Source organism: Megascapheus bottae, chromosome X, assembly GCF_031878675.1.
Source record: "Megascapheus bottae isolate mThoBot1 chromosome X, mThoBot2.hap1, whole genome shotgun sequence".
NCBI lineage: Eukaryota > Metazoa > Chordata > Mammalia > Rodentia > Geomyidae > Megascapheus > Megascapheus bottae.
The window spans coordinates 49865469-49892443 of record NC_143547.1 but is presented as its reverse complement, the minus strand read 5'-3'; the positions used below and the strand labels follow the sequence as shown (position 1 = coordinate 49892443).

At 38.9% G+C, this 26975-nt stretch overlaps 1 protein-coding gene across 3 annotated transcripts in view; it reads left to right on the top strand.

Annotated features, from left to right (window-relative positions):
• Atrx (ATRX chromatin remodeler) overlaps window positions 1–26975 on the top strand; it is a 183493-nt gene that overhangs the window by 54374 nt on the left and 102144 nt on the right. For 2 of the 3 annotated variants that reach the window (XM_090326027.1, XM_090326028.1), the window contains exons 5-10: window positions 648–772; window positions 3458–3571; window positions 9321–9430; window positions 12762–12829; window positions 13593–16654; window positions 25673–25745. In XM_090326027.1, coding sequence (XP_090182153.1) covers window positions 648–772; window positions 3458–3571; window positions 9321–9430; window positions 12762–12829; window positions 13593–16654; window positions 25673–25745 — 3552 coding nt within the window. The remainder of the gene's footprint in view (window positions 1–647; window positions 773–3457; window positions 3572–9320; window positions 9431–12761; window positions 12830–13592; window positions 16655–25672; window positions 25746–26975) is intronic. The other variant, XM_090326029.1, reaches the window with a different exon arrangement.

Sequence of the window (26975 nt, the reverse complement as noted above, 5' to 3'; positions counted from 1 at the left end):
TTTTATTTAAGGCTAGTGTCCTGCCACTTGAGCCACAGTGCCCTTTCCGGCCTTTTCTGTCTATGTGGTACCAAGGATTTGAACCCAGGGCTTCCTGCATGTTAGGCGAGCACTCTACCACTAGGCCAAACTCCTGGCCCCATGAGAATCTTATCTCTAATTAATCACCGAAAAAGGGAAGTGGTACTGTGGCTCAAGTGGTAGAGCACTAGCTTTGAGAAAAAAGAGGCTTAGGGAGAGTGCCCAGGCCCTGAGTTCAAGCCCCATGATGGACAAAAAATATATTCACATGCCCTACTTTTGGCCTACTGAATTAGTTTTGAGAGATATATGCTTCTCTTCTTCATTCTCATGCATGCTTTTTTTTTTGTTGGTCGGTTGGCGGGGCTTGAACTCTGGGCCTGGGCGCTGTTCTTAAGCTCTTCAATTTAAGGCTAGTGCTCTGTGAGCTACAGCGTCACTTCCTGTTTTCTGGTGGTTAATTGGAGATAAGAGTCTCACAGATTTTTGTGCCCAGGCTGAGTTTGAACTGAGATCTGCAGATCTCAGCCTCCTGAGTAACTAGATTACATTTATCTTTTTTTTGGAGCATTTGTTCCTACTGTCAGAAATGGTAGTAATTCTATGGACTTGATTTCTTTTCATAGGAAACCTTCAATTGTAACAAAATATGTGGAATCAGATGATGAAAAACCTTTGGATGAAAGTATAAATGAAGAAGTTTCTAATGAAAATTCAGAAAATGATATTACTATGCAAAGCTTGCCAAAAGGTAATCTGTAATAATTTGTATATGGTTGAAGTTTTTTAAAATAGTATTGGCAAAATTGGTACTTGAGTACTGTGATATGTATGTAAACCAGCAAAGTTGACATTGTAGTTACACCAGTCTGCAAATAGAGTAGTATGATGGTAATATATTATAGTAAAGTTAAAAATTTGGAATATTCAGTATGTTTTGAAAATAACAAAATGAATTCCTTTTTTCTTTCCAGTGAACTTTAAAAGTAAAGCTCATTTCCAAATTATACTTGGACATGGAAACAGGTTTAAAATGTTTTAATTGTTTGTCATATGTAAAACTTAACGAGTATTCTTAAAATCTTAAAAAATATAGTCTGGTTTAGTCTTGCTGAATTATTGATCATTATTATTATTGTTTGCAGTGCTGAAAGCCTACCACAGGGCCTGTACATGTTAGGCAAGCATTCTACCCCTAAAATAGTCCCCTAGACTCTGTTTTATTTTCACCTTGGTGTTAAATTGTGTAAGACAAAAAGTTACTTATTTAAGTTAGATTGAGGTATGTTTATTGAAGTTCCTATATTTTTATAAACCTTGGTAGACACTTCTTATTTTTCTAATGGTAAAACTTCCTTAGTGAGATTAGGGGAGAGAGCAAATGAATGCCTTGGACTCCTCATAGCTGAAGTCTGAGAGCATTGTGCCTAGTAGATGCAGAATGACAAGGGACTTGGTAATTTCATGGTGTTTCAGGGACCCCAAATTTTAGGCCTTTGTCTTTGTTAAATACTGTCTTCTAGTCTCAGCAGGTTTCTGAATGCATTCACAGTCAGCTCTTTCACAGCATTATTAACCCCATTCTCTGTCTATATTCATGTTGTGTGACACATTTTTAAAAATTCTGGAAGCTTAAAGCTTATGATGGGTAGGAAGGATTGGACTTTTCTTAACTAGGACAAATAAGGATTTATAAAAGCCATTCAGAAAATAAAATGAGGAATGAAATGTAGAGTAGGAATTATGGAAATGAGGGAGGGAGTTAGAGAATGAGAGAGAGAAAAGATTGGAGAGGCCTACCATTTTCTTGTTTTCTCGAACCATCTCTAACCATTTTGTGGAATCATTTTGATGGGTGATGGGCTAAACAACTAACTTGGGAGTCTGAATCCTGATGACAATGAGCGACTCACTTTAGATTTTTTCACTCTTGATAGGTATCACTGCGAGTGCTTATTGTAATCACTAGAAATGCAAACCCGTCTTTTACTGGTACTGTAAATGAAGATCAATCAGTATATGATGTTACTAACCTGAGTATAGGCTAATTCTCTCATGGTAAAACAAAAATAGACCTGTTATGTAAGGTTAAGGTTAAATCTGGGTTGTCATTTTAAATTTTATTTACTATGCATGGATATAATAAAGTCTTTAGAGAATTAACTTCTCCAATCTTCATAACAATATGGTAAGGTAGGTAGTTATTGTTTCTACTGTTTGAGATGAAGATTTAAAACTTTGAGTTGAAGACTTTGTTTTTCCCTGCTTTTAATTGAAGAGCTAAGATTTCAGGTGAGCCGTTCTTTAATTCAAAGCTAGTATCTGTCCTTTGTAACCATGCTGCTTTGTTCCTATGTAGAGAAGGAGTTCCAGGTACGAAAGCTCAGTCATTTCTTTGTTAATTGAAATCATGAGCTCTTTTCAAATGTTGGCACTTGTCAGAGATGATATACATAAAATAATTGCTGTAAAGGATATGTTTGGGAGGATAAGGATTATTTAAATTTAGCACAGACTGGAAGCTCTTAATCTTCTTTGCCTTCCTCTTCTTTGTTACCCTTTTCACACTCAGAAATTAATTTAGTAACTAGATGCTCTAACTTGACAAAATACTCTTGTCCAGTTACATAGAACCATGTTTAAGAGGGAGCCCTGACAAAGCTACCTTTTTAATAGTTGTCAGTAATGGCCCATTATAAAGCCTATGAATGCAGGCCGATGTTGAGGTCTTGGAGCCTTTTTACCGAGCCAGTTTTCTTTGCTCCTTCTCTCCTCAGTTCACAGATTTTTATAATTAAGAAAAGCCATTCTTTCTAAAATACTTCAATAGGCATCCACAAATGATCTTATTCTAGAAGTCATTTTATAATGTTTTTACTATTTCAGCTCAAGTATTTTAATCTTACAAGACTTGAAGCTATGGCATACTCTAGCAGATGCTGTAGAATAGGGGTAGTAGCAATAGAACAAATGTTATAGTTCCCCCCAAAGCAATAGAAAACTACTCAAATCCCCCCCCAATTTTTTGATTGAATTTTGAGAGTGTCTTTTTTCCCTTTCTGCCAACCTCTTGTTTTATGAACTCTTTGTGAAATTTAGTGTGACTCACAGCTCATATTCCTAACAGCTTTTGTGATAGGTATGCAAATTCAAAACTGGTGCCAGGCTTATTATTTTATTGGCATGTCTGTTACAGTCAGTTTGTGAGACCTCTCCTTCCTATATTTCTAAGACCTATAGCCAACAATTAAATTGTGGACACCTGGCCCTTTTACAACTTCCCTGTTTTATTTACTCTTAAGATCCTTTCACAAGTGTTTAAGCTTGAAAGAAAACAAAATATGTACCAACAAAGTTGGCTTTATCTGAACTGAAGTCTTGTACTTCACTTGCACATTTAATATGTGTAATGGTTTTTTGAATGAAATCATTCTAGGTACAGTGATTGTACAACCAGAGCCAGTGCTGAATGAAGACAAAGATGATTTTAAAGGGCCTGAATTTAGAAGCAGAAGTAAAATGAAAACTGAAAATCTCAAAAAACGCGGAGGTAAATACAAACGAGAATGAAACATGAATTACAATTGCTGTCTATGACCATATTTGGAAATCTGATGTGATTACTAAAAATACCTCCACCTTTTCTGCCCATTGTTTTATTAAAAGCACTATTTAAAACAAACTTCTGTTTCTCTTGGAGCTCTGAAGCAGAAAAGGTTAAACACTGTTTTTCTAAACACCTTAGCCTTCAGTGGCTGTTTAGCTATCTCAAGAAGCTTAGCATTTCTTTCTTTCACAGGTTAGTTCTCTAAGATCTACAATATACCACATGCTCTCCTTACCTGGGAGAATTGCAGATGGGGCAAAATTTTGCCTGTTTCTTCCAGGTAACTCCATACATATTCAGAATTTTGTGAAATGGAACCTTAACTATTGCATATTAGGTATTACCTGAGGGGAATTAATTAAGAAACCACAAATCCCTTTACTTTTCTCTCTCACTAGTTGAGTTTCTGGGCATGAGGTCAAGAAGTATGCCCTAGTTTCAAGTTTCAGATCCATGGACACAGTGTATTGATGAGTAGGAAAGAGAAGGGAGCTTGAGCAAATAATGTCCTGCCATCTGTCTTGTCTGATCCACCTTCACTATGTACACAGCCATCTCTAGAAAGGAAGCTGCAGGAGCACTCCTTTAGAAATCTGAAGAGACTGTATGTCCCACTCATTTGCATGTGCTCTTAAAAGAGTGCCTGTGTGTACGAGTCTTAAAAAAATGGAAATACAAGTATAATGACAATGCATCCATTTGATATCGATCATGTTGTATAATGTGAAGTTCATTCACAACAGTGAAATTTTGAGTACATTTTTATTTCACTACCACAATTATTCTCAGTGTAACTAGGAAACTAAATACTGGTTTTCAGGTTGAATTGTTAGGTTTCAGGTTAAGAAGAAAAAAAAAATCAAGGAAATGTTGTTTAGTCTTTTGTCCAGAAGAGGGAGTCCAATTTCCCCTTTGAACATAAAGACAAAAAAGAAATGAGATTCTAGTTCATGGCAGGAAAGTTGTCATTTCAGCAACTCCAAAACCATGATTTATAGTTATTAAAATTTAAGAGAATCAGCTAGTACAAGGTGATGGTAAGAATCAGTAATGAGTTTATTTCATTTGGTCATGAATCCTCTAGTGAAGTCAGAGAAGTATGTATGCTGCATTGTGTCATAATTAATATCTGAATAGTGTCCTTTAGAAAGGTACTATATAAAGCAGTATCTGAAATGTGGATTGGGCTCGAAAGCAGACTTGAAGCACTGTGGTTGGAGAGAGCATTACTAGGGCCATTTGGGTATGCAACTGGTATTATGTTTTAGCTGAAAGGTTTCTAGGACATTTTACTGAGTGTCCATGTAAGAATGTTTATATCATGCCTAAGGCAATATATGTTTGTAGCCATTGAGTGGAGCCTAAATCTTTCACTTTTTTTGCCAGTCCTAGGGCTTTGAACTCGGGGCCTGGGCATTTTCCTTGAGTTTCCTTAAGGCTGAAGCTCTACCACTTGAGCTACAGCACCACTTCCATTTTTTTTCTCTGTATGTGGTACTGAGGAATCAAAGGCTTTGTGCATGCTAGGCAAGCACTCTACCATTAGGCCATGCTCACCGGCCCCTCATTTTTTTTTTAAATCAAATGATTTTCTGCATCTTTTAAACTGTCATTAATCACATAGGAAATTTAAGTCTACGCTTGCCATACACATGTATAAATACACTAGTGATCTGTGACTGTGGTTCATATCTAAACCTTTAAAGTAAACTCCAAAAGTCAAGCTCAATTTTGGAAATTTATCAAAAAATGCAAACTTTATATATAAAATAATGCTGATTTGGAAGACAGTTATGGTGCAGTGACCTAGTTAAGATGGACATTTTAGGAACCAATGCTTTTTTTAAGCTACCATAACCTGTTTTGACATACTTTGCCTTCTCATTAATAAAAATGTGTTCTACAACTGCCCTCCACTGAACTGTATTGAATTCAGAAATGAAAATGTCTCTTCCACCCACATATGGTTAGAATCTTAAGATATTTCATAACGATCAAAACGTAAAACATAGGTGTACAGAAACAAATACATAATGTTAAGTAACATTTCAACATTTTACCATATTTGCTTCAGATCTCACTTAAATAAAATATTGCTTCAGTCCTACTCTCATCCTTTCCCCTTCTTCCCACCCCACAGGTAACGATTGTCTTCAAGTTTTATGCATGTGCATGTGCGTGCATGTTTTTCTATGCTTTCTCTGTATGTATTTACTTTAAACACATTTACTTTTCCATTTTAAAAAAGTAGGTGTTATAAATATCCTTTTGGGAACATTTCTCATTCCATATGTTTTTGGAAATTATCCATGTCAGGAAATGTAATCTAGTTTTTTTTTATGCTTCTTTACCATGCTGGTTCCAGTACACACACACTGCTATTTATTTTCCAAATATGAAATTACTTACTTTTTTTTGTTGTTGTTGTGGGGCTTGAACTCGGCCTGGGTGCTGTCCCTGAGCTCTTCAGCTCAGAGCTAGTGCTCTACCACTCTAAGCCACAGTACCACTTCCGGTTTTCTGGTGGTTATTTACAGAGTCTCATGGACTTCCATGCCTGGACTGGCTTTGAACCACAATCCTCAGATCTCAGCCTCCCGAGTAGCTATGATTATAAGCATGAACCACCAGCACCTGGCTGAAATCACTTTTGATTTTCTAGTTACTGCTGCAGTGAATATCCTTACATGAGATTCCTTTTGTACATGTGGGAGAAATTCTCCAAAGGATTATATGAAGGGTCTGCAAAAGCACATAGAAGATGCTTAATTAATAGTTTTTAACACTGGATAACTACATTGTATCTGTCATCTATCTTGGTCGTTTTTCTGAAAGAAATCACAATTGGAAATGGAAAGCATTGAATATTTTTGTTAAAAAATAACAGACCATATATATATGTATATACATATATATATGTGTGTGTATATACATATGTGTTTATATATATATATATATACACATATATATGTGCCTGATAGGAAAACATCAACATGGAACAAAGTGACAAGTTAAAATATTAGCAACATGTACAGAAAATTTTCAAATCCTTGTTTTATCTTCTGAAAAAGTATGATTGTGTTCTTGCACTTTACACTTTTTTCTTTTTTGTTTTTTTTTGTGCTGGTATTGGGGCTTGAACACAAGGTATTCAAGGTGTGGGTGTTGTCCCTTAGCTTTTAAGGTCAAGGTTGGTGCTTACAACTTGAGCCACAGTTCTACTTCGAGGTTTTTGATAGTTAGTCAAAGGTAAGATTCTTATGGCCTTTCTTGCCTGGGCTGGCTTTTAACCTTGCTCCTCAGATCTCTACCTTCTGAGTAGCTAGTACTATAGGAGTGAGCCACCAGTACTCAATGACTTTAAAGTTTTTTTTCTCCTTCTTTTCTTTTCTCTTTCTTTCTTTTCTTTCTTGCACATGTATAAGTAAAGATGCCTATAATCATGTTTGGGTCCATAGTGCCTTGGACATGAAAACTAACAAAACCAGAAGATTAAATGGTGAGAGAATAATCAGTGTTGTTTTGTCTTCTTTAGGTATATAGAGAGGTCTTTTCTTTCAGTTGCTTTTGTATATTCACTGGTCATATTTGAACCAGTTTTTTTAAATCTTTTTTTTGGGAGTGGGGGTGGAATCTGTTCCTGGGACTTGAACTCAAGGCTTGTGTGCTGTTCCTGAGCTTATTGGCTCAGGGCTAGTATCACTCCACCACTTCAGCTACCACTTCACTTCTGTTTGCTTTTGGTGGATAATTTGAAGGTAAGAGTCTTGACAGACTTTCCTGCCTGGGTTGGCTTTGAACTGTGATCTTTAGCTTCCCAGTAGCTAGGATTACAGATGTGAATTACTAGAGCCTAACATCTTTTTCCTTTTTTCCCATAAATATGATTTTGTTTTATTTGGATCAAGTTCTTGGTTGCACATCAGAATCGTCTGTTAAAAGAAAAATCTCTAAAAGTCTCAGTTCAGTATTTTAGTGATGAGAGTGATGATTTGTGGTTGGGATTTTTTTTTGTTGGTTGTAGGGCTTGAACTCAGGTCCTCGGTGTTGTACTTGAGCCTCTTTGTGCTCAAGGCTAGCGCTCTACCACTTGAGCCACAGTGCCACTTCTAGATTTCTGAGAGGTTAATAGGACATAAGAGTCTCACAGGGAGTTTTGCTGCCCAGGCTGGCTTTGAGCAATGATCCTCAGATCTCAGCTTCCTGAGTAGCTAGGATTATAGGCGAGAGCCACTGGCGCCCAACTGTGACTGGGATTTTTGTATTGCTGTATTACCCAGTAGGTCCAACTCTTCTTCCTACCCCAGCTTTATGAGTAGTTGGAACTGCAGATGTGTCTGATTTGGAAGCGATTCCAGATGATTCTGATGTTGGGAGTACTGTCGGGAGTACTATTGTAACATAATTTGGGACAAAAGTCAGGCTGGAGAGATTCTTTTTTTTGGTCTTTCTAAAGTAGGTTATCTTGAGTGTATGATGTGGAGAAAGCAATGGAGTTAACGTAGAAAGAAGGCATGTAAATCATATAATTATCAAGTTTTCATATACTATATTAAGAGGATCTGTGCAGATGATTCCACTTGAAGGATGGCATGGCTAACTCCAGTGTAGGGTTGAAAAGAATCTGTTGCATATATGTCACTTCCTCATACCCTAAGAACACATACTGAATTAAGTTATAAAGCCATAGCAAACTAAAAAAAAGAGCTCTGGAGCTTTATTTTATTTTATTTTTGTGAGTCATGGGGCTTCAACTCTGGGCCTGGGTTCAGTCCCTCAGCTCTTCAGCTCAGGGCTACCGCCCTACCCTTGAGCCAAGCCCCACTTCACGTTTTCTAGAGGTTAATTGGAGATAATAGTCTCAGGTCCATTTGTGCCTGGGCTGGTTTTGAACCTTGATCCTCAGATCTCAGCCTCCTGAGTAGCTAGGATTACAGGCATGAACCACTGTGCAGGCTAGCTTTATTTTTTTTAAGAACTTTTTTTTTTGGTCAGTCATGGGGTTTGAACTCAGGGTTTGGGCGTTTTCCCTAAGCTCTTTTGCTCAAAGCTTGTACCTACCACTTTGAATCACAGCTCCAGTTCTGGTTTTTGAGTGGTTGGAGAAGAGAGTATCCCAAGGACTTTTCTACCCAGATTGGTTTTTGAACCACCGTCCTCATATCTCAGCCTCCTGGGTAGCTAGGATTACAGATGTGAGCCATCCGTGCCAAGTTTGTTTTTTTATTTTTATTTTTTTAGAACCTTCCCCCCCCCCGCCAGTCCTGGGGGCCTTCAACTCAGGGCCTGAGCACTGTCCTTGGGCTTTCTCAAGGCAAACACTCTACCACTTGAGCCACAGTATCACTTCCAGCTTTTATGAAGACCCGAGTTTGATTCCCTGGTAGGCAAGCACTCTACTACTAGGCCAAACTCATGGCCTCTTTAGAATTTCTTTATGAGGTTTCTTCATGTTAGTCGAGTGTGATCATCTCTAAAAGTAAAGAAGTTGGATTTTGTAGCTCCATATTTGCAAAGGCTGTCACTTTTTTTTAAAGCAATAAGATTAACCTTTTAAACTTGTGGCCTGAATGCCATTTTCCTAAGGATTGTTAGAATTTCATCTCTAACACCAAGCTTGTAATATACTAAGGTAAGCATCTTGTTTTCACTTCATGTTAATGTGTGATTAACAGTCACTCCTTTTTCGTAGAAGAGGGGCTTCATGGGATCGTGACTTGCACAGCTTGTGGACATCAGGTCAATCATTTTCAAAAAGATTCCATTTACAGACATCCACTGCTGCAAGTCCTTGTTTGTAAGGTATGCTATGATTTGTTGATCAAGTTTTTGCCTTTGGAGAGCTTACACTGTAGTAGAGAGAATGGATGCATAAAAATCCTCATCAGTGCCACTGTATGAGAGATACTGTGGTCATGGACTACAAAGGAAGCCTGTGTAATAATTTCCAGCGGAGGAGATAGAAACTGGTACTTGAATTAGGCATAAGAATTACTTCGGTGAAGGGAGATTGGTTGAGCCTATTCTCTGCAGAGGTGACATGGTATTCACAGGCGATAGCTTGACGTATTGCAAAACCTTAAGTTGTATGTGTGTTTTGAAAACTTTCCTCGTCTGTATTCTATTTCTCTGAATCTTCAAGTGAAACACTTTTTTTTCTTTTTTCTTTTTTGTTTTTGGTGCCACTCATGGGGCTTGAACTCAGGGCCTGGGCACTGTCCCTGAGTCGTTGATTCTGTACCCCTCCCTGTCCCCCAAGGCTAGTAGTGCTCTAGCACTTGAGCCATAGCTCCCATTTCTGACTTTTTGGTCATTAATTGGAGACAAGAGTCTTATGGACTTTAGTACTTATGCTAACTTGGAACTTTGATTCTCAGATCTCAGCCTCCCGAGTAGCTAGAATTACAGACTCAAGCCACTGGCGCCCAGCTAGAACAAGGTTTTAGTAAAACTTGGAGGTGATAGATTTTTAAATGTTTGATATGTGTTGATTATAATTTTTTTTGGTTAGTCGTGGGACTTGAACTCCTGGCCTGGGTGTTCTTTAAACTGTGATCCTCAGATCTCAGCCTCCTGAGTATCTAGGATTACAGGCGTGAGCCACTGCATCTGGCTCTAATAAGATTAATTCTATATTAATTGTTTCATAATTTAAAAACACTACATTTGAAATGAAGGGGCAGGCCATATTTTCTTTGGCTTTTGAGTTCTGGATAGTTTTCTTTCTTTTTTTTTTTTTTGTGGGTCATGGCGCTTGAAGTCAGCCTGGGCACTGTTTGTGTGTTCTTCAGCCCAAGGCTACTGCCCTACCCCTGGGCCTGGACGTTGTCCCTGAGCTCTTCAGCTCTAGGCTACCGTCCTACCCTTGAGCAAACCCCACTTCCCCTTTTCTAGAGGTTAATTTGAGATAACAGTCTCAGGTCCTTTTGTGCCCGGGCTGGCTTTGAACCTTGATCCTCATATCTTAGCCTCCTGAGTAGCTAGCATTATAGGCATGAGCCACCCAGCCTGGCTAGATACTTTCTTTTCTTTTCTTTCTTTTTTTTTTTTTGCCAGTCCTGGGCTTGGGCTCAGGGACTGCGCATTCTCTTTGGGTGTTTTCAAGGCTAGTGCTCTACCACTTGAGTCATAGCACCACTTCTGGTTATTTTTTCTATGTATGTGGTACCAAGGAATTGAACCCTGGCTTTTGTGCATGCTACGCAAGCACTCTACCACTAGGCCAAACTCCTAGCCCCCCAGCTATATACTTTCTCATGTGAAATTTTGATAGATTCTGATCTGCCTAACTATGTTAAAATTTTATTTTATCCTTGAGAAACTTGTTTTTCTTTTTCTTTGAATTTGGATTAGCCAGAAGCTACATGATATAATGTCTATTTTTTTTTTGCCAGTCCTGGGGCTTGAATTCAAGGCCTGGGCACTGTCCCAAGCTCTTCATTTCAAGACTAGCACTCTACCATTTGAGCCACAGCAGCACTTTTTCCGTGTTTGTGATACCGAGGAATGAAACCCAGGGCTTCAGGCATGCTAGGCAAGCACTCTACCACTAGGCCACACTCCTGGCCCCAGTGTCTGCTTTTAAAGTTTGACAATCAAAAACTTACATTGATAGATTCATAATCCCCTCCCCTTCCTTTTCCCTCCCCTCTTTGGGTCTAGCTTACTTCACTTTTTTTGGTGGGGAGATGCTGTCCTAGAGCTTGAACTTGGGGCCCTGGGCACTATCCCTGAACCTCTTTGTGCTCAAGGCTAGTGGCTCTACCACTTAAACCACAGCACCACTTCTGGCTTTTTCTGAGTAGTTTATTGGAAATAAAGGCTCATGGACTTTCTTGCGTGGGCTGGCTTTGAGCCATGATTCTCAGAGCCTGCTGAGTAGCTGGTGTGAGGCACCAGTGCCTACCTAGGCTTGCTTCACTTAACACAAATCTTTCCCATGTGGATGGTACAATATCATTATAATTGATGACCAAAATTCCGTTGTATATATAGTCCACATTTTTTCTTGATCCATTCCTCCACTGAAGGGCATCTGAGTTGTAAATATGTATTCTTTAGGTATTCTTTAGGTATATCTTCCACAGTCAACATGATGATCTGACTTTAAACTATGATTCTCCTCCTTCCCTCTCCCAAGTAACTAAGGTTATAGTTGTGAGCCACTGTACTCGGCTCAGACTGGGATTTGAGTAACTACTTTGTCTCTTCTTGTATTAGATATTATTTACTTTTTTCTTCCTTTTTATTTTATTCTATTTTTTATTGCCTGGGTAATGTATAGGGGGGGTTACACTTACGTATAGAGGGGTTACACTTACATTCACCAGGTAGTAGGTGCATTACTTCTCACACATTGATACCCCTTTTCATGTTTTTGTCTCCATTTCCCTCCCCCCACCCAGTAATGAACCTTAGCCTTTTCTTCAGAACACTTTCATGTACTGTTTGGTAGATATTTTGAAATTTAAAACAAATACATGATCTTTATCTGTACATGTAGTAGCTGCTTGCATATAATGACTATTGTTGTGTCACAGCAATATCAAACATGTTCTTGTACATTTTTGTTAGGGCATATTGATTGTACAATGTGGAAATTTCATTGTAATATTTCCATACATGTATATAATATACCCTGATCATTCTTACCTATTTTTACTTCTCCCTCAAAAAAAGCTTTCTTGCAGTTTCTTGTAAGTGGATTTTATTATAAACTCTTCTTGGGTGCATACAATGTACTTCAATTATATTCTTTTCTCCTTGCTCTTTATTTTTCCCCTCCTGCCTTCCACTGTTTTCCCCCATAATAGTTCATGTTCCTTTTTCCTTTCTATTTACATTTTTAAGGTTATACTTTGGTATTGCTAGTTGTGTGGGATCGGAACTTTGTTAGGCTACATCAAATCTTTTATGTATTAAAAGGCACAGTGATGATTGATGCTAGAGGATTTTAAAGGATCACTGTCTGAAGGTACGCATGTTGTCAAAATACTACTATTCTATACCATACTGCTTTTGCTTTGATTATCTGAAACATATTCTTTTTACTTTTTTAATGACTTAAAAATAAAACTTTTGTTCTTCATTCGTTTTAGTCATTTTGAGTGAATTTCTTCTTTTTTCTCAATAGAATTGCTTTAAGTATTACATGAGTGATGATATTAGCCGTGACTCAGATGGAATGGATGAACAATGTAGGTAGGTACTAAGTCAACATAACCTAGCTTGCAGCATTGTATACTTTAGATCCATATTTTTTTTGCCAGTCCTGGAACTTGAACTCTGGTCCTGGGCCCTATCCTTGAGCTTCTTTTGCTCAAGCTTAGCACTCTACCACTTGAGTTATGCTCCACTTCCATCTTTTTCTAAGTAGTATTTTTGGAGATGAGAATTTTACCACTTTCCTGCCCGGGCTGGCTCTGAACTACGATCCTCAGATCTCAACCCCCTGAGTAGTTAAGATTACAAGTTTGGGCCACCAGTGCCCAGCCTAGATCCATTTTTTATATTATTATTGATGTCTTTGTTGGATGATCATTTTTCCCACGAAGCCTTACCTTTATGTCTGCTTTTAAGTCTTTTATAAAAAACAATCAGATGACCTAAATGACTACTAAAAAAAAATCATTGGTTGGAATTTTTAAATTTCTTTAGTAATAGCTGGGTGCTGGTGCCTCAACTGTAATTACAGGTACTCAGGGGGCTGAGATCTGAAGATCGAAGTTCAGACAGCTTGGGCATGAAAGTCCGTGACATTCTTATCTCCAATTAACCACCAGAAAACAGGAAGTGGCGCTGTGGCTCAAAGTAGTAGAGCACTAGCCTTGAGCTGAAGTACTCAGGGACAATGCTTAGGCCCTGACTCCGAACCCCATGACTGATAAAACAAAAATCTTTTTATAATGAAGACATTGAAATTAGTTTCATTGAGAATGATATTTTAATCCTTAAAATATTTCAGATGGTGTGCTGAAGGTGGGAACTTGATTTGTTGCGACTTTTGCCATAATGCCTTCTGTAAGAAATGCATTCTGCGCAATCTTGGTCGAAAGGAGTTATCTACAATACTGGATGAAAACAGCCAGTGGTATTGCTACATTTGCCACCCAGAACCTTTGCTGGACTTGGTCACTGCATGCAACAGCATATTTGAGAATTTAGAGCAGTTGTTGCAGCAAAATAAGAAGAAGATAAAAATTGACAATGAAAGAAGCCCTAAAATCTGTGACAATGCACCCAAATTATCTCCAAAGAAGATTAGTTCCAGTTGTAATGGAGAAGAAAAGAAATTAGACGATTCATGTTCTGGTTCTATAACCTACAGCTATTCAGCACTACTAGTGCCCAAAGAGATGATTAAGAAGGCAAAAAAACTGATTGAGACCACAGCCAACATGAACTCTAGTTTTATTAAGTTTTTGAAGCAGAGTGAAGAAAATTCAGAGATCAATTCTGCTCTGAAATTACGTCAGCTGAAGGCTTTTAAATCTGTGTTGGCAGATATCAAGAAAGCTCACATTGCATTAGAAGAAGATCTGAATTTGGAAATCGAAGGTTTGGATGCTGCACACAAAGAGGAGTATACCAAAGAGCAGAAAATCACAGATGTTAAGTTTGAAGCAAAAGTACGAAAAGGAGACAAACCCTGTCCTTTGGAAAAGAAAGAGTTTTCCAAGTCAGAAGCTAGGCCATCCAGAAAACTGGTTGATGGTGAGCATGCAGACCCGAGTGTTACAACAGAGGAACAGAGGGCAAGTAAAAGTACTAGTGGTGAACATAGGAAATCTGATAGGAAAGATGAACCACAGTATGAACCTGCCAACACTTCTGAAGACTTAGACATGGACATTGTATCTGTTCCTTCCTCAGTGCCGGAAGACATTTTTGATAATCTTGAGACTGCTATGGAATTTCAGAATTCAGCTGACCATCGTGGGGATGGTACCAGTAGAACAGAGCAAGATCTGGAGACATCCTCTCTAAAATTAAATACCCCAAAAGACAACAAAGGAGGTAGTAAGTCAAAGACTACAGCAGGTAAAGTAACAAAAGAATTATATGTGAAGCTCACTCCTGTTTCACTTTCTAATCCCCCCAAAAAGGGTGCTGATAGTCAGGAAGTTCCACAAGATAAAGATGGTTCTAAAAGTTCTGGACTGAACATTAAATCTGAGAAATGTGGACGTGGACAGGAAAACAACAATAATGACCCCATAGAAGAGAATAAAGTTCCTTTACCTTCAGAGGAATTTGATCTTCGAAGATCACCACGTGTGAAGACTACCCCCTTGAGAAGACCAACAGAAACTAATCCTCCATCATCAAATTCAGATGAAGAAAGTAATGAAACCATAAAGGAGAAACAAAAATTGTTAGGTCCTTTAAGAAAAAAGGATAAGAGAAATTCTTCTGACAGTGCTATTGATAATCCTAAACCCAACAAATTACCGAAATCGAAAGACTCAGAGACTGTAGGCCAAAATTCCGATTCTGATGAAATGATAGCCGTCCTCAAACAGGCAAGCAGGATAAGTCCTAGTTCTTCCTCAGATACTGACATTAATGAAACCCATACAAATCATAAGACTTCATGTGACTTAAAAACTCAACCAGGGAAAGATGAGAAAGGCAAAAGAAAGCGGAGGAGCTCTTCTTCTGGCTCTGATTTTGATATCAAAAAGGGCAAGTCAGCAAAAAGCTCTCTAATTGCCAAAAAGAAACGTCAAAACCAGTCGGAGTCTTCAAATTATGACTCAGAATTAGAAAAGGAGATAAAAAGCATGAGTAAGATTACGGCTGTCAGAACCACCAAAAAAAGAGTTCCCAATAAAAAGGACTATGAATCTTCTGAAGATGAAAAACGTAGCAAAAAGGGAATGGCCAAACAGGGGCCAAAAAGTGTGAAAAATGCTCAAGGGGGCTCATCATCTGATGACACTGAAAGAAAACAAGAGAGAAAGAACTCCTGTTCCTATGAGAAAGACAACACGGTGGACTTAAGTGATCAATTTTCAAAGAAGCAGCTGCTGACTGTTTCCTTTGATGGTGCAGATAAATCATCTTCTGAGAAAGAGGAGAGTTTGAATCCTGTGGAAGACAAAAGAGGTGCTAAAATGAGAGAAAAGAGTAAGCATCTGAAAGCTAAAACAGGTAAAAAGGTATCTATTGGCTTATCCAATGCTGCTGAGAAAGTCTCCAAGAAAGAGCAGAGTGATGAACTCTCTGAAGATGATAAGACCCAAAACAGAGGGGAAACGGAGGACAAAGAAAAGGAAGCTACAGACTCAAAGAAGCCAGTTTTGAAGACAGAACAGCAGTACGACTCATCCTCTGATGGCTCTGAGAAGTCACTTGAGGGCAAGGATGTCAGTCGTTCTCCTAAGGGTATAAAACCAAGTAAGGATGACCCAAGTGATGGAGAAAAGAAAGGGAGAAAAGCAAAAGACAAAATGCCCCAAAAGAAAGGATTACCTGACAATGTCGAGGGATTGCCAGAGAAAGGAGACAGTGGTGACTCTTCAGAAGACAGAAAGACTAAGAGCAGAGTATCTGCTAGAGAGAGGAGAAAAGGCAGGTTGTCCTTAAAGGCCCCACAGAAGAGTCAGGAGTGTTCCTCATCTGATGAGAAATACTTCATGAAAGAAGATGCTTGTGACTCTTCTGATAAGCTGAGAAGAATAGAATTGCGAGAGAGAAGAAATTTAAAATCCAAGAGAAATATCAAGAGAGTACCAAGCGGCTCATCGTCTTCTGACGCTGAGGAAAGTTCTGAAGACAATAAAAAGCTGAAGAAGCCAAAAACTTCAACTAAAAAGAAGACAGCTGGTGTTAAGGAGAAAAAGAGAAACTCCCTAAGAGCAAGCACTAAACGGAAGCAAGTGGAGGTTACTTCTTCATCCTCAGATATAGGAGATGATGGGCAGAATTCTCTTGGTGAGGGGAGCAGTGATGAACAGAAAATTAAGCCAGTGACTGAGAATTTAGTCCTGACTTCTTCCCACACTGGATTTTGCCAATCTTCAGGTATGCAAAAATACATTAAAGCTCTTAGAATTTGTAACCCTGTCCTCTCAAATACATGATTTAATTTTCCCCGGGGCCAACCAAATTCAGGATGACCATTCAGAAAAAGTCCATTTAAAAATTATTCATGTACTCACTACAAAATCTTTATTTACTTATTTTTATTCACACATAGGAGTTTTACAAAGGAGTTACATTAGGATATTTCTATACATGTATACACTGTACTTTGTTCATAATTCCCTTTCCTCATCTTGCTTATCTAACAGTGTCCTTATATTCATGTCATGGATATGTATTTTTTCCTTTATTTTTCTGCGATCCATTGAAGGTTTTTTAAACATTGTTCATATTTAATGAAAGGTATACCAGATTTGGATAAGTAACAAAATTTCTTTGCCTATACTTAATGCTTTTTTTTCTGTGATAAAGAGCACTAGATTTTGAAAATTAAACATGCTAGTAGTTTATTAAGTATTCGTTCAGATAAAATTTAGATGAGCACTTGATACTAGTACTAACATGGGTTCTGAAAGGTTTTTGTGTGTGTGTATGCTGAACATGAAGCTTGAACTCAGGGCCTGGGCACTGTCCTTGGGCTTTCTCAAGGCTAGCATTCTACCACTTGAGCCATAGCAACATTTCTGGCTTTTTCTGTGTATGTGGAACTAAGGAATCGAACCCAGAGCTTTATGCATGCTGGGCAAGCACTCTACCACTAGGCCACATTCCTGGCCCTAGTCTGATTTTTTTTTTACCAGTCCTGGGGCATGAACATAGGTCTGAGGATTGTCCTTGGACACTTTCAGTTCAATGCTAGTGCCCTGCCACTTGAGCCACAGAAGCACTTCCACCTTTTTCTGTGTATAGGGTACTGAGGAATTAAATCTAGGGCTTCATGCATGTTACTTTGAACTTTTTTTTGCAGTAGTGGGGCTTGAACTCAGGGCCTGAGCACTGTCCTTGGACTTTTTTTTCAAGGTTAGAGCTCTACAACTTGAGCCACAGCACCACTTTCAGCTTTTTTTTTTGTATTCTATGTATGTGGTGCCAAGGAATCGAACACTGGGCACTGTCCTTGGGCTTTCTCAAGGCTAGCATTCTACCACTTGAGTCACAACAACATTTCTGGCTTTTTCTGTATATGTGGAACTAAGGAATCGAACCCAGAGCTTTATGCATGCTAGGCAAGCACTCTACCACTAGGCCAAACTCCCGGCCCCTACTTTGACTCACTATTTTGCCTACTTAGAGTTATTTTGTTTAGGGGGCAGTGGTAGTGAGAGTACTGGAGCTCGAACTAAAGGATTACCCTGGGCTTGTTAGGTGAGAGCTCTGACACTTAAGCCACATCTCAAGCATGTAAATGGCTTTTAAAATTGAAACAGATCAATTTGAGTCCTGTGAAATTTGTAGGCAATTCTTTTTCTGGTGCTAGGAATGGAATGTAGGATCTCTTGCATGATACCCAAGTGTTAATACCACTAAGATTTGATCTTATCCCTTCTGATAGAATGTAAATTTACTTTATTGAAACGCTGTTGATATACATCAACTACTTTTTAATGATGTGATAAAGTATTTCTTTAAAAAAAATGCTATCAGAATAAAGGATGTAAAGGTAAAAAATATACAGGAAGGGAAATGGCAAAAGTAAATGGATTAGAACCCTTTTGAGACAAAGCATATTGGAGTTTGTGTCACTTGGTCTCTTCTCTCTTCTCCTCTCCTCTTCTCTTCTCTGCCTCGTCTCTGTCTCTGTCTCTGTCTCTGAACTCTTTTGCTCAAGGCTACCACTTTGAGTCACAGCAACACTTGATTTTCTGGTGGTTACCTGGAGGCAAGAGTCTCGTAGACTTTCCTACCTGGGCTGGTTTTGAACTATGATCCTCAGATCTTAGCCTCCTGAGTAGCTAGGATAAGAGTTGTGAGCCACTGGCTATGTTTTCAGAACAATTTTATCACATATTCGTGAAAGCAGCATAATAAAGCACAGTTAAAACTGCTTAAAAGGAGGAGGAGGAGGAGGACAGAAGGGGGTTAAGAAAGAGTAATATAAAATAAGTTAGGCGCTAGTGACTCAAACCTGTAATCCTAGCTACTCAGGAGTCTGAGGATCACTGTTAGAGGTCAACCAGGGCAGGATAATCCATGAGGTTCTTATCTCCAATTAGCCACCAAAAAGCTAAAAGTAGAACTAGGGTTCAGATGGTACAATGCCAGCCTTGAGCAGGAAAGCTCAGGGACAATGCCCACCCAGGCATTGCACACACAAAGTGAGAAACAACAAAACTATGAATTTATTTTATGAGTACATATTTTATTTGAAAACCAAATGTGATTTGAATTAGTTTGATCCTGGGTGGTGTAGGGCTTAACATGGCTATTCTATCGATAAAGTCCTTAAAGAACATTCACACTCAGACAATAGCAGTTAAAGTCAGGTCTTGTTTCCAAATGACCTTTTGTACCATCTTATGGAGATTTCCAAGTTTGAAAATGTTTTGAGTTTCAGAATTGTGTGTAAAGGATTGTGGGTTTGTACTTTAAAAATAGAGTTGAATAGTTACTTTAACGACCTGTTTTAATTATTAGATTAGTTGTGATAAATCCTTAGGTTTAGAATATAAAAATAAAAAATAAAAGAAAAAATTTTCTGATTGTATTGTATGAAATATTTCCATTGGCAGATGGGAATTGAAATAGTCTTATATTTTAGAACAAATTTTAAATGAATCAATCTTAAATTTAGAATCTTAAAATTTACAATTTTGGTTTATGTGATGTAACAGCTTCCCTGGTGAAATGAAAATATTTTATTTCAAATATGTTACTAATTTTCATTGTGCTTTTATTTGACATATATAAAAGTTTCTGTTTTATACTTCTCATATTTGGAATTATAAATACTTATTTTAATAAGAAATATCCTTTAGTAGACCTTAAGCAGAGAGGTTAACAAATGCCAAATACTCAAAAAAGATGTGTCTTAATTCCTTTACTCAACACTAATTTATAGGCCATTATGTTCTGTTTTTTTTCCAAATTTAATTTTTCTATTTTATTGTAATTAATAGAAGGGTTACATTATATTCACCAGATAGAAGGTGCATTACTTCACAAACATTGATACCCTTTCTCATGACATGGTCCCCATTTCCCTCCCCCTGTGTTCTGTTTTTATATTTTTTGTAACCTTGATCTGAAGGGCCAGTGGGTGGTGTGGGTGGTAAACTAATTTTTGATTATCCAGAGAAGCCTTGAGTAACTATCATTTCATTAAATGTCAGTCTTTTATGTATTTAGTTGTGCAAATATTACTTTTTTTGGGGGGGGCGAGGCTTGAACTGTGGGTCTGGGTACTGTCCTGAGCTCTTCTACTCAGGGCTAGTGTTCTACCACTTGAATCACTGTGCCACTTCTGTTTTTCTGGTGGTTAATTGGAGATAAGAGTCTCATGGACTTTTGTGCCTGGGCTGGCTTTGAAACGCAATCTTAAGATCTCAGGCCTCCTGAGCAGCTAGGTTTGCAGCCACAAGAAAGCAGTGTCTGGCCAGGATTGTTCTTTACTCTAGATATTTCTTGAGCCTACGTAGATTACTTTGGATGAAAAGTATAAGATAAATTTGCTGAGGCTTTTTCTGTAAAAATACTTAAGCTGAGTTGAATATGAGAGGCCTTGAAAATAAGCATTATATAATAAGTACTGTTTGGCTGGGAGTGTTGTCTAGTGGTCGAGTGCTTGCCTAGCATGCATGAAGTCCTGGGTTCCATTCCTCGCTACCACATACCCTGAGTTCAAGCCCCAGGACTGGCAAAACAAAAACAAAAAAAAACATACTGTTTTTCATAGCTAATCTTGGGTACAAGCCAATGATAATTGACATTCTGTAAGAATTTACTTGCAGTCAGGTGTAACCCTAGCTATTCAGGAGGCAGATTTGAAGATCGTGGTTTGAAGCCAGTCTGGGAAGGATAGTCCATGAGACTAAAAAAAAAATTGTTGTATAGAGGGGTTACAGTTACATTCATCAGGTATTAGGTAGACATTACTTCTCACATGTTGATACCCCCTCTCGTGTTTTTTTTCTCTTTTATTTTTGCCAGTCTTGGGCTTTAGCTCAGGGACTGAGCACTGTCCTTGAACTTTCTCAAGTTTAGAGCTCTACCACTTGAGCCTCAGCACCACTTCCAGCTTTTTTCTATGCATGTGGTACCAAGGAATCGAACCCAGGTCTTCGTGCATGCTAGGCAAGCACTCTACCACTAGGCCAAACTCCCATCCCCTAAAGAGATTTTTTTGCCAGTCCTAGGCTTAAGCTCAGGGCCAGACCACTGTCCTTGGACTTTCTCAAGGCTAGAGCTCAAAAAAAAAAAAAAAGAGGCTAGAGCTCTACCACTTGAGCCTCAGCACCACTTCTGGCTTTTTTTCCCTATGTATGTGGTACCGAGGAATCGAACCCAGGTTTTTGTGCATGCTAGGCAAGCACTCTACCACTAGGCCAAACTCCTGGCCCCATCTCGTGTTTTTATCTCCATTTCCCTCCCCTCACCCCCTCCCAGTCATCTTGTTTTCCCCCCTTCCCTTTCCTATTTCAAATAAACAAATAAATGAATATCCAATACACCAGGTAACAAAGCCAGATGCAGTAACAATATGCGGTAAACTAAGGGCAAAAAAGGAGAAGAGAAATAACATAGTACATTAAGAACAACAGTCACACAAGATAAAGCTCTTATTTCCATATCCTAGAGTTCCTTTCATTTAGTCTCATCCTATATGACATGAGACTCTTTTTTTATTCTAATGTATAGAGGGGTTAGAGTTATATTAGCCAGAGAGTAGGTACATTACTTCTCATACATTGGTACCCCTTCTCATGTTTTTGTATGACATGAGACTCATCTCCAGTTAACTACCAAAAAATCTGGAAGGAGAGCTGTGGTTGAAGTGGTAGAGTATTAATTTCAAGCACAAAAGCTCAGGGACATTGCCCAGGCCCTGAGCTCTCACCCCAAGACCAACAAAAAACCAAAAACCCACTGTGGGGATGTGTGATAAATGGAGTGAGCTATGAAATATTTCAGGGAAAAGCTAAAAGAACGACTTGTTTTTGAACAAATTTTGGAAGATGTAATCAAAGTGGAATGACAGTAACATTACTAGTATTTCATTTGAAGATTGGTCTATTTTTTTGAGAAATTATGATGGAGTACTGTGAAATTTATTATTCTCTTTAATTTTTTAGTCTATTATTTTTTTTTGCCAGTCCTAGGACTTGAACACAGGGCCTGGGCTCTGAGCTTCTCTGTACCACTTGAGCAATAGCGCAACTTCCGTCTTTTTCTGTTTATGTGAGGAATTGAACCCAGGGCTTCATACATACCAGGCAAGTGGTCTACAGCTAAACCACATTCCCAGCCCCTGCTTTTTATTTTAATTATTTATTTATTTTTTGTGTTGGTCGTTGGGCTTGAACTCTGGGCCTGAGTGCTGTCCCTGAGCTCTTCAGCTCAAGGCTACAGTGCCACTTCTGGTTTTATGATAGTTAATTGGAGATAAGAATCTCACAGAATTTAGTACCCGGGCTGGCTTTGAACCACAACCCTCAGATCTCAGCCATCTGAGTAGCTAGTATTACAGTTGTGAGCTACTGTTCCTGGCTTTAAATTTTTTTTTTGTACTAGTCCCTGGGGCTTGAATTCAGAGCCACTGTGGTGCCCCTCAGGTTTTTTGTTCAAGGTGTGAGACATAGTTCCACTTCTGGCTTTTTGGTGCTTAATTGTAGGTAAGAGTCTCATAGACTTTCCTGCCTGCACTGGCTTCAAATCAAGTTTCTCAGATCTTAAACTCCCAAATTGTTAGGATATAGTCATTGGTGCCTGACTAAGTAGCTTTTTTTTGCCCTTTTAAAACTTTTTTTGTGGGTCATGGGGCTTGAAATCTGCCTGAGCACTGTCCCTGAGCTCTTCGGCTCAAGGCTACCACCCTACCCCAGGGCCTGGGTGTTGTCCATGAGCTCTTAAGCTCTAGGCTACTGCCCTACCCTTAAATCAAGGCTCACTTCTGTTTTCTAGAGGTTAATTGGAGGTAAGAGTCTCAGGTCGTCTTTTGTGTCATGGCTGGAGAGATCCTCAGATCTCACCCTCCTGAGTAGCTAGGATTACAGGCATGAGTCACTGCTGGCTTGAACTTTTAAAGCTTCTATTATGAAATCATTATAGATCCATAGGAATTAGCAAAAAAAAAATCATAGAAGGATTTTAGCCATCCCTGCACTCAGTTTTGTTCAGTGGTGCTAACTTGCTTTCTTTTTTTCCCATGTGGTAATTCCTTATATTAATATAGCTATATAACTTACATAACTGAAAAACTGAATATTCATTCAGATTTGAGTAGCCTTTTAAAAAGAAAGTAAAGAGGGAATATTCCCTTATCTATCTTTCTTTCCCTCTTTCTTTCTTTCTTTTTTTTTTTGCCAGTCCTGGGCTTGAGCTCAGGGCCTGAGCACTGTCCTTGGACTTTCTCAAGGCTAGAGCTCTACCACTTGAGCCTCAGCACCACTTCTGGCTTTTTTCTATGTATGTGGGGTACCGAGGAATCAAACCCGGGTCTTCATGCATGCTAGGCAAGCACTTTAACCACTAGGCCAAACTCCCGGCCCCCTTTCTTTTTTTTTTTTTCTGCCAGTCCTGGGCTTGAGCTCAGGGCCTGAGCACTGTCCTTGGACTTTCTCAAGGCTAGAACTCTACCACTTGAGCCTCAGCACCACTTCCGGCTTTTTTCTATGTATGTGGTACCGAGGAATCGAACCCGGGTCTTCATGCATGCTAGGCAAGCACTTTAACCACTAGGCCAAACTCCCGGCCCTCTTTCTTTCTTTTTTGAGAAATGATGACTGGACTTGAGCTCACTATTGTCCTATTTCTGCCTCCCAAATGCTGAGATTTCCAGGGATGTGTGAGAATAGTTAGCTAGATCCTTCTCTCCCTCCTCCCCTCCTCCCCTCCTCGCCTCCTCCCCTCCTCTCCTCCTCCCCTCCTCCCTCCATCCGTCCCTTCCTCTCTCCCTCCCTTCCTTCCTTCTTTCCTTCCTTCTTGCCAGTCTTGGGGCTTGAACTCAGGACCTGAGCATTGCCCTTGGGCTTTGTCAAGGCTAGAGCTCTACCACTTGGGCTACAGCACCACTTCTGGTTTTTTTTAAATACTACGTATGTGGTAGCAAGGAATTGAACTAAGGTCACTCTACCACTAGGAGAACTCCCAGCCTTAGATCTCATTTTATTTGCATTCCTTCTAGTGTATATACTTTTGCAATTGTATTGTTTGTGTAACTTTGGCACTGTACATCTAAGACACCAAATTGTTCAATTATCACAAAACTTCTTCCTTTACACATCCCTTTCCTTACCTTCATTACTAATTCTGGCAGCTAATAATCTCTGTAGTTTTGTTATTTGAGCTGGATGATCATGAAGTAATATTTTTAGATAGGCTATTATTTTTTTTCCTTCAGAGTAATGCCCTTGACAGCTTCAGCACATCTGACTAAATGCTAAAACACCAATACACTTATTCCTAAATCCTTTAACATGCATAGTATTCAGTAGAGCTAATTATTTTACTTTGAACTCAGGGCTTGAGCACTGTCCTTGGACTTTTTTTCAAGCCCAGCCAAACACTCTATCTCTAGGCCAAACTCCTGGTTTCCTGCTTTTTTTTTAAAAGAAGGTATTCATAGCCGGTGTGGTGGCTCACGCCTGTAATCCTAGCTACTCAGTAGGCTGATATCTGAAGATCAATGTTCAAAGCCAGCCCGGGCACAAAAGGACCTGAAACTTATCTCCAATTATCTAGAAAATGGGAAGTGGGGCTTGGTTCAAAGGTACAGTTGTAGCCTTGAGCTGAACAGCTCAGGGACAATGCCCAAGCCCAATACAAGCCCCATGACCCATAAAAAAAGAAATAATAAAACGTTTTTTTTTTGGCCTGGCATGGTGTCATACCATAAAATTCATGATCTTTCCCTCCTGAGTACCTAAGATGAGCTACCTTGTCCTACTAGAAATGGAACATTTTTTTTGCCAGTCCTGGGGATGAACTCAGGACCTGAGCACTGTCCTTGGGCTTTATCAAGGCTAGCACTCTACCACTTGAGCCTCAGCACCACTTCCGGCTTTTCTATATGTATGGTACCAAGCAATCGAACCCAGGTCTTCGTGCATGCTAGGCAAGCACTCTACCACTAGGCCAAACTCCCGGCTCGAAATGGAACATTTTATTAGAAAATAATCTTTTTATACTCAAATATGTCTGTGTAAGTTATGGATATTATAAGAATTCAAATGCATTTTTCAATTACTTACTATTACCAAAACATTAAAAGCAATTATCCTGTGATACAGGGTAAATTAGACCCTTGTTAACTTCAAACTTGCAATGAGTGATACAAAGGTTACTATAACAAGAGATCTGTGCTAATAATGATGGCAATTGAATTGTTCCTAGGAATGTTGGACTTTAAAAGCCCTTGTGCTATGGGAGAGAAATATGAGGCCCAATTTATCATTTTAGTGCTGTTACTTGATACACAGTTGTTCTTTGCTATGTCCTGGTTCACTTATTGCCGTTTCACTGTATCACGGGTTAAAAAGAACCCAAAAACTTAGTGATCCCACATTTATTGGGGGAGCTATGTTCTAGTGATCCCCACAATTTGTGAAATCCACAAAGTAGCAATGAGCTGTAATATAGTGAGGGATGACTATGTAATGCTGCTACATTGTGGATTTTTACCTATAGCCTTGGTCTCGGGAACATAACTCACGTGATAGGTGAGGGATCACTGTATTGCCTGTTCAGCTTTTTGTTAAACCACTGCCTTCGGTCATGTTTTTGGTTTCAGAGTAGTGTTGAAAACCCATTAGCTTGCTCAAAAGTTGTCTTGTATTATTTTAAATGGTGTTACTCACTTAGATAATTTCAAACTAATTTTAAGTACACTTTTTCCCCCCCAAGGAGATGAAGCCATATCTAAATCAGTGCCTGACACAGTGGATGATGAGGATGAAGACAATGACCCTGAGAATAGGTATGATTCCATCCATAAGGACTTTAAAAAGATTATAACACACCCTAGGCGTGGGCGCAAGCCACAGCACCGGAACAACAAGCTGGTTGTAAAAACCAGGAGAGCCTGCCTTAGAAAGCTTCACTCCCAGTCTTCCTGCAAGTTGGAAAGAAAGGCCAGAAATTGGGCTAAAACTCAGAAACCTTAAGAGAAAGTAAATGCCCGTATTAACACACCTAGCATAGGGTGTGTTATAAGTACAGAACTGTCAATATTGTGTTTCCATGGCAACTGTGATACTTTTTTTTGAGACTCATTTTCAGCTTAATTTTTGGATGCAAGTGAATCCTATTAATAAATTGGTGACAACAGACATCTCTTCATATTTGATTCTTGTTAATTGTCCTTCATTATGGTAATCTCGTGAAGATCTGTTGAGAGCAATGTAAATGATCACTCAAAAACTGAAAAATAAAGCAAGGACGACAGAGAAGTTAGACATACCTCTGTCATAGTGGTGAATACACAAAGGTGTTAGAGACTAAAACCAAGACATTTCTTCATATATTTGAAAAATCTCCCTTATAGTATTTATAGTATAGTATTCATGTAACTGTAGAGACCTTTGCCTATTTTTTGATGGTATCCGGATTTAAACTGGGCCTTGCATTTGCTAAGCAAACATTCTACCATACCCCACCTGTTATAGTATAGGACTCATCTGAGAAGATAGCAATGGATGGGAATGAAATATTGGAAATGGATACTTCTAATTTGAGCATTTCTATAACTATGTGATCTTGGGCAAGTAACTTCTTTTGCCTGTTTTTATTTCTAACCACCTGTTCCTAATAGCTGTAGTATTGGGAAAACATGGAAATAACACTATTTTTTTTTTTTTGCTGGTCATGGGGCTTGAACTCTGGGCCTGCACGCTCGCTGTCCCTGAGCTCTTCAGCTCAAGGCTACTGCTCTAATTCTGTTTTTTTTCTAGGTATTTTTCTAGTGGTTAATTGGAGATAAGAGTCTCACAGTTTTTAGGGCCCGGGCTGGCTTTGAACCATGATCCTCAGATTTCAGCCTCCTGAGTAACTAGGATTGCAGTCGTGAACTACTGCATCCGGCAACCCTGTAATTTTTACCTTACAATTTCATGAGACATTAACTGAATAGCATATGCTATGGGTTAAGTTGAAAACTGTAGCACTATTTTGTACCTTGATGATACTATTAGTTTTCACTGTTTCAAAG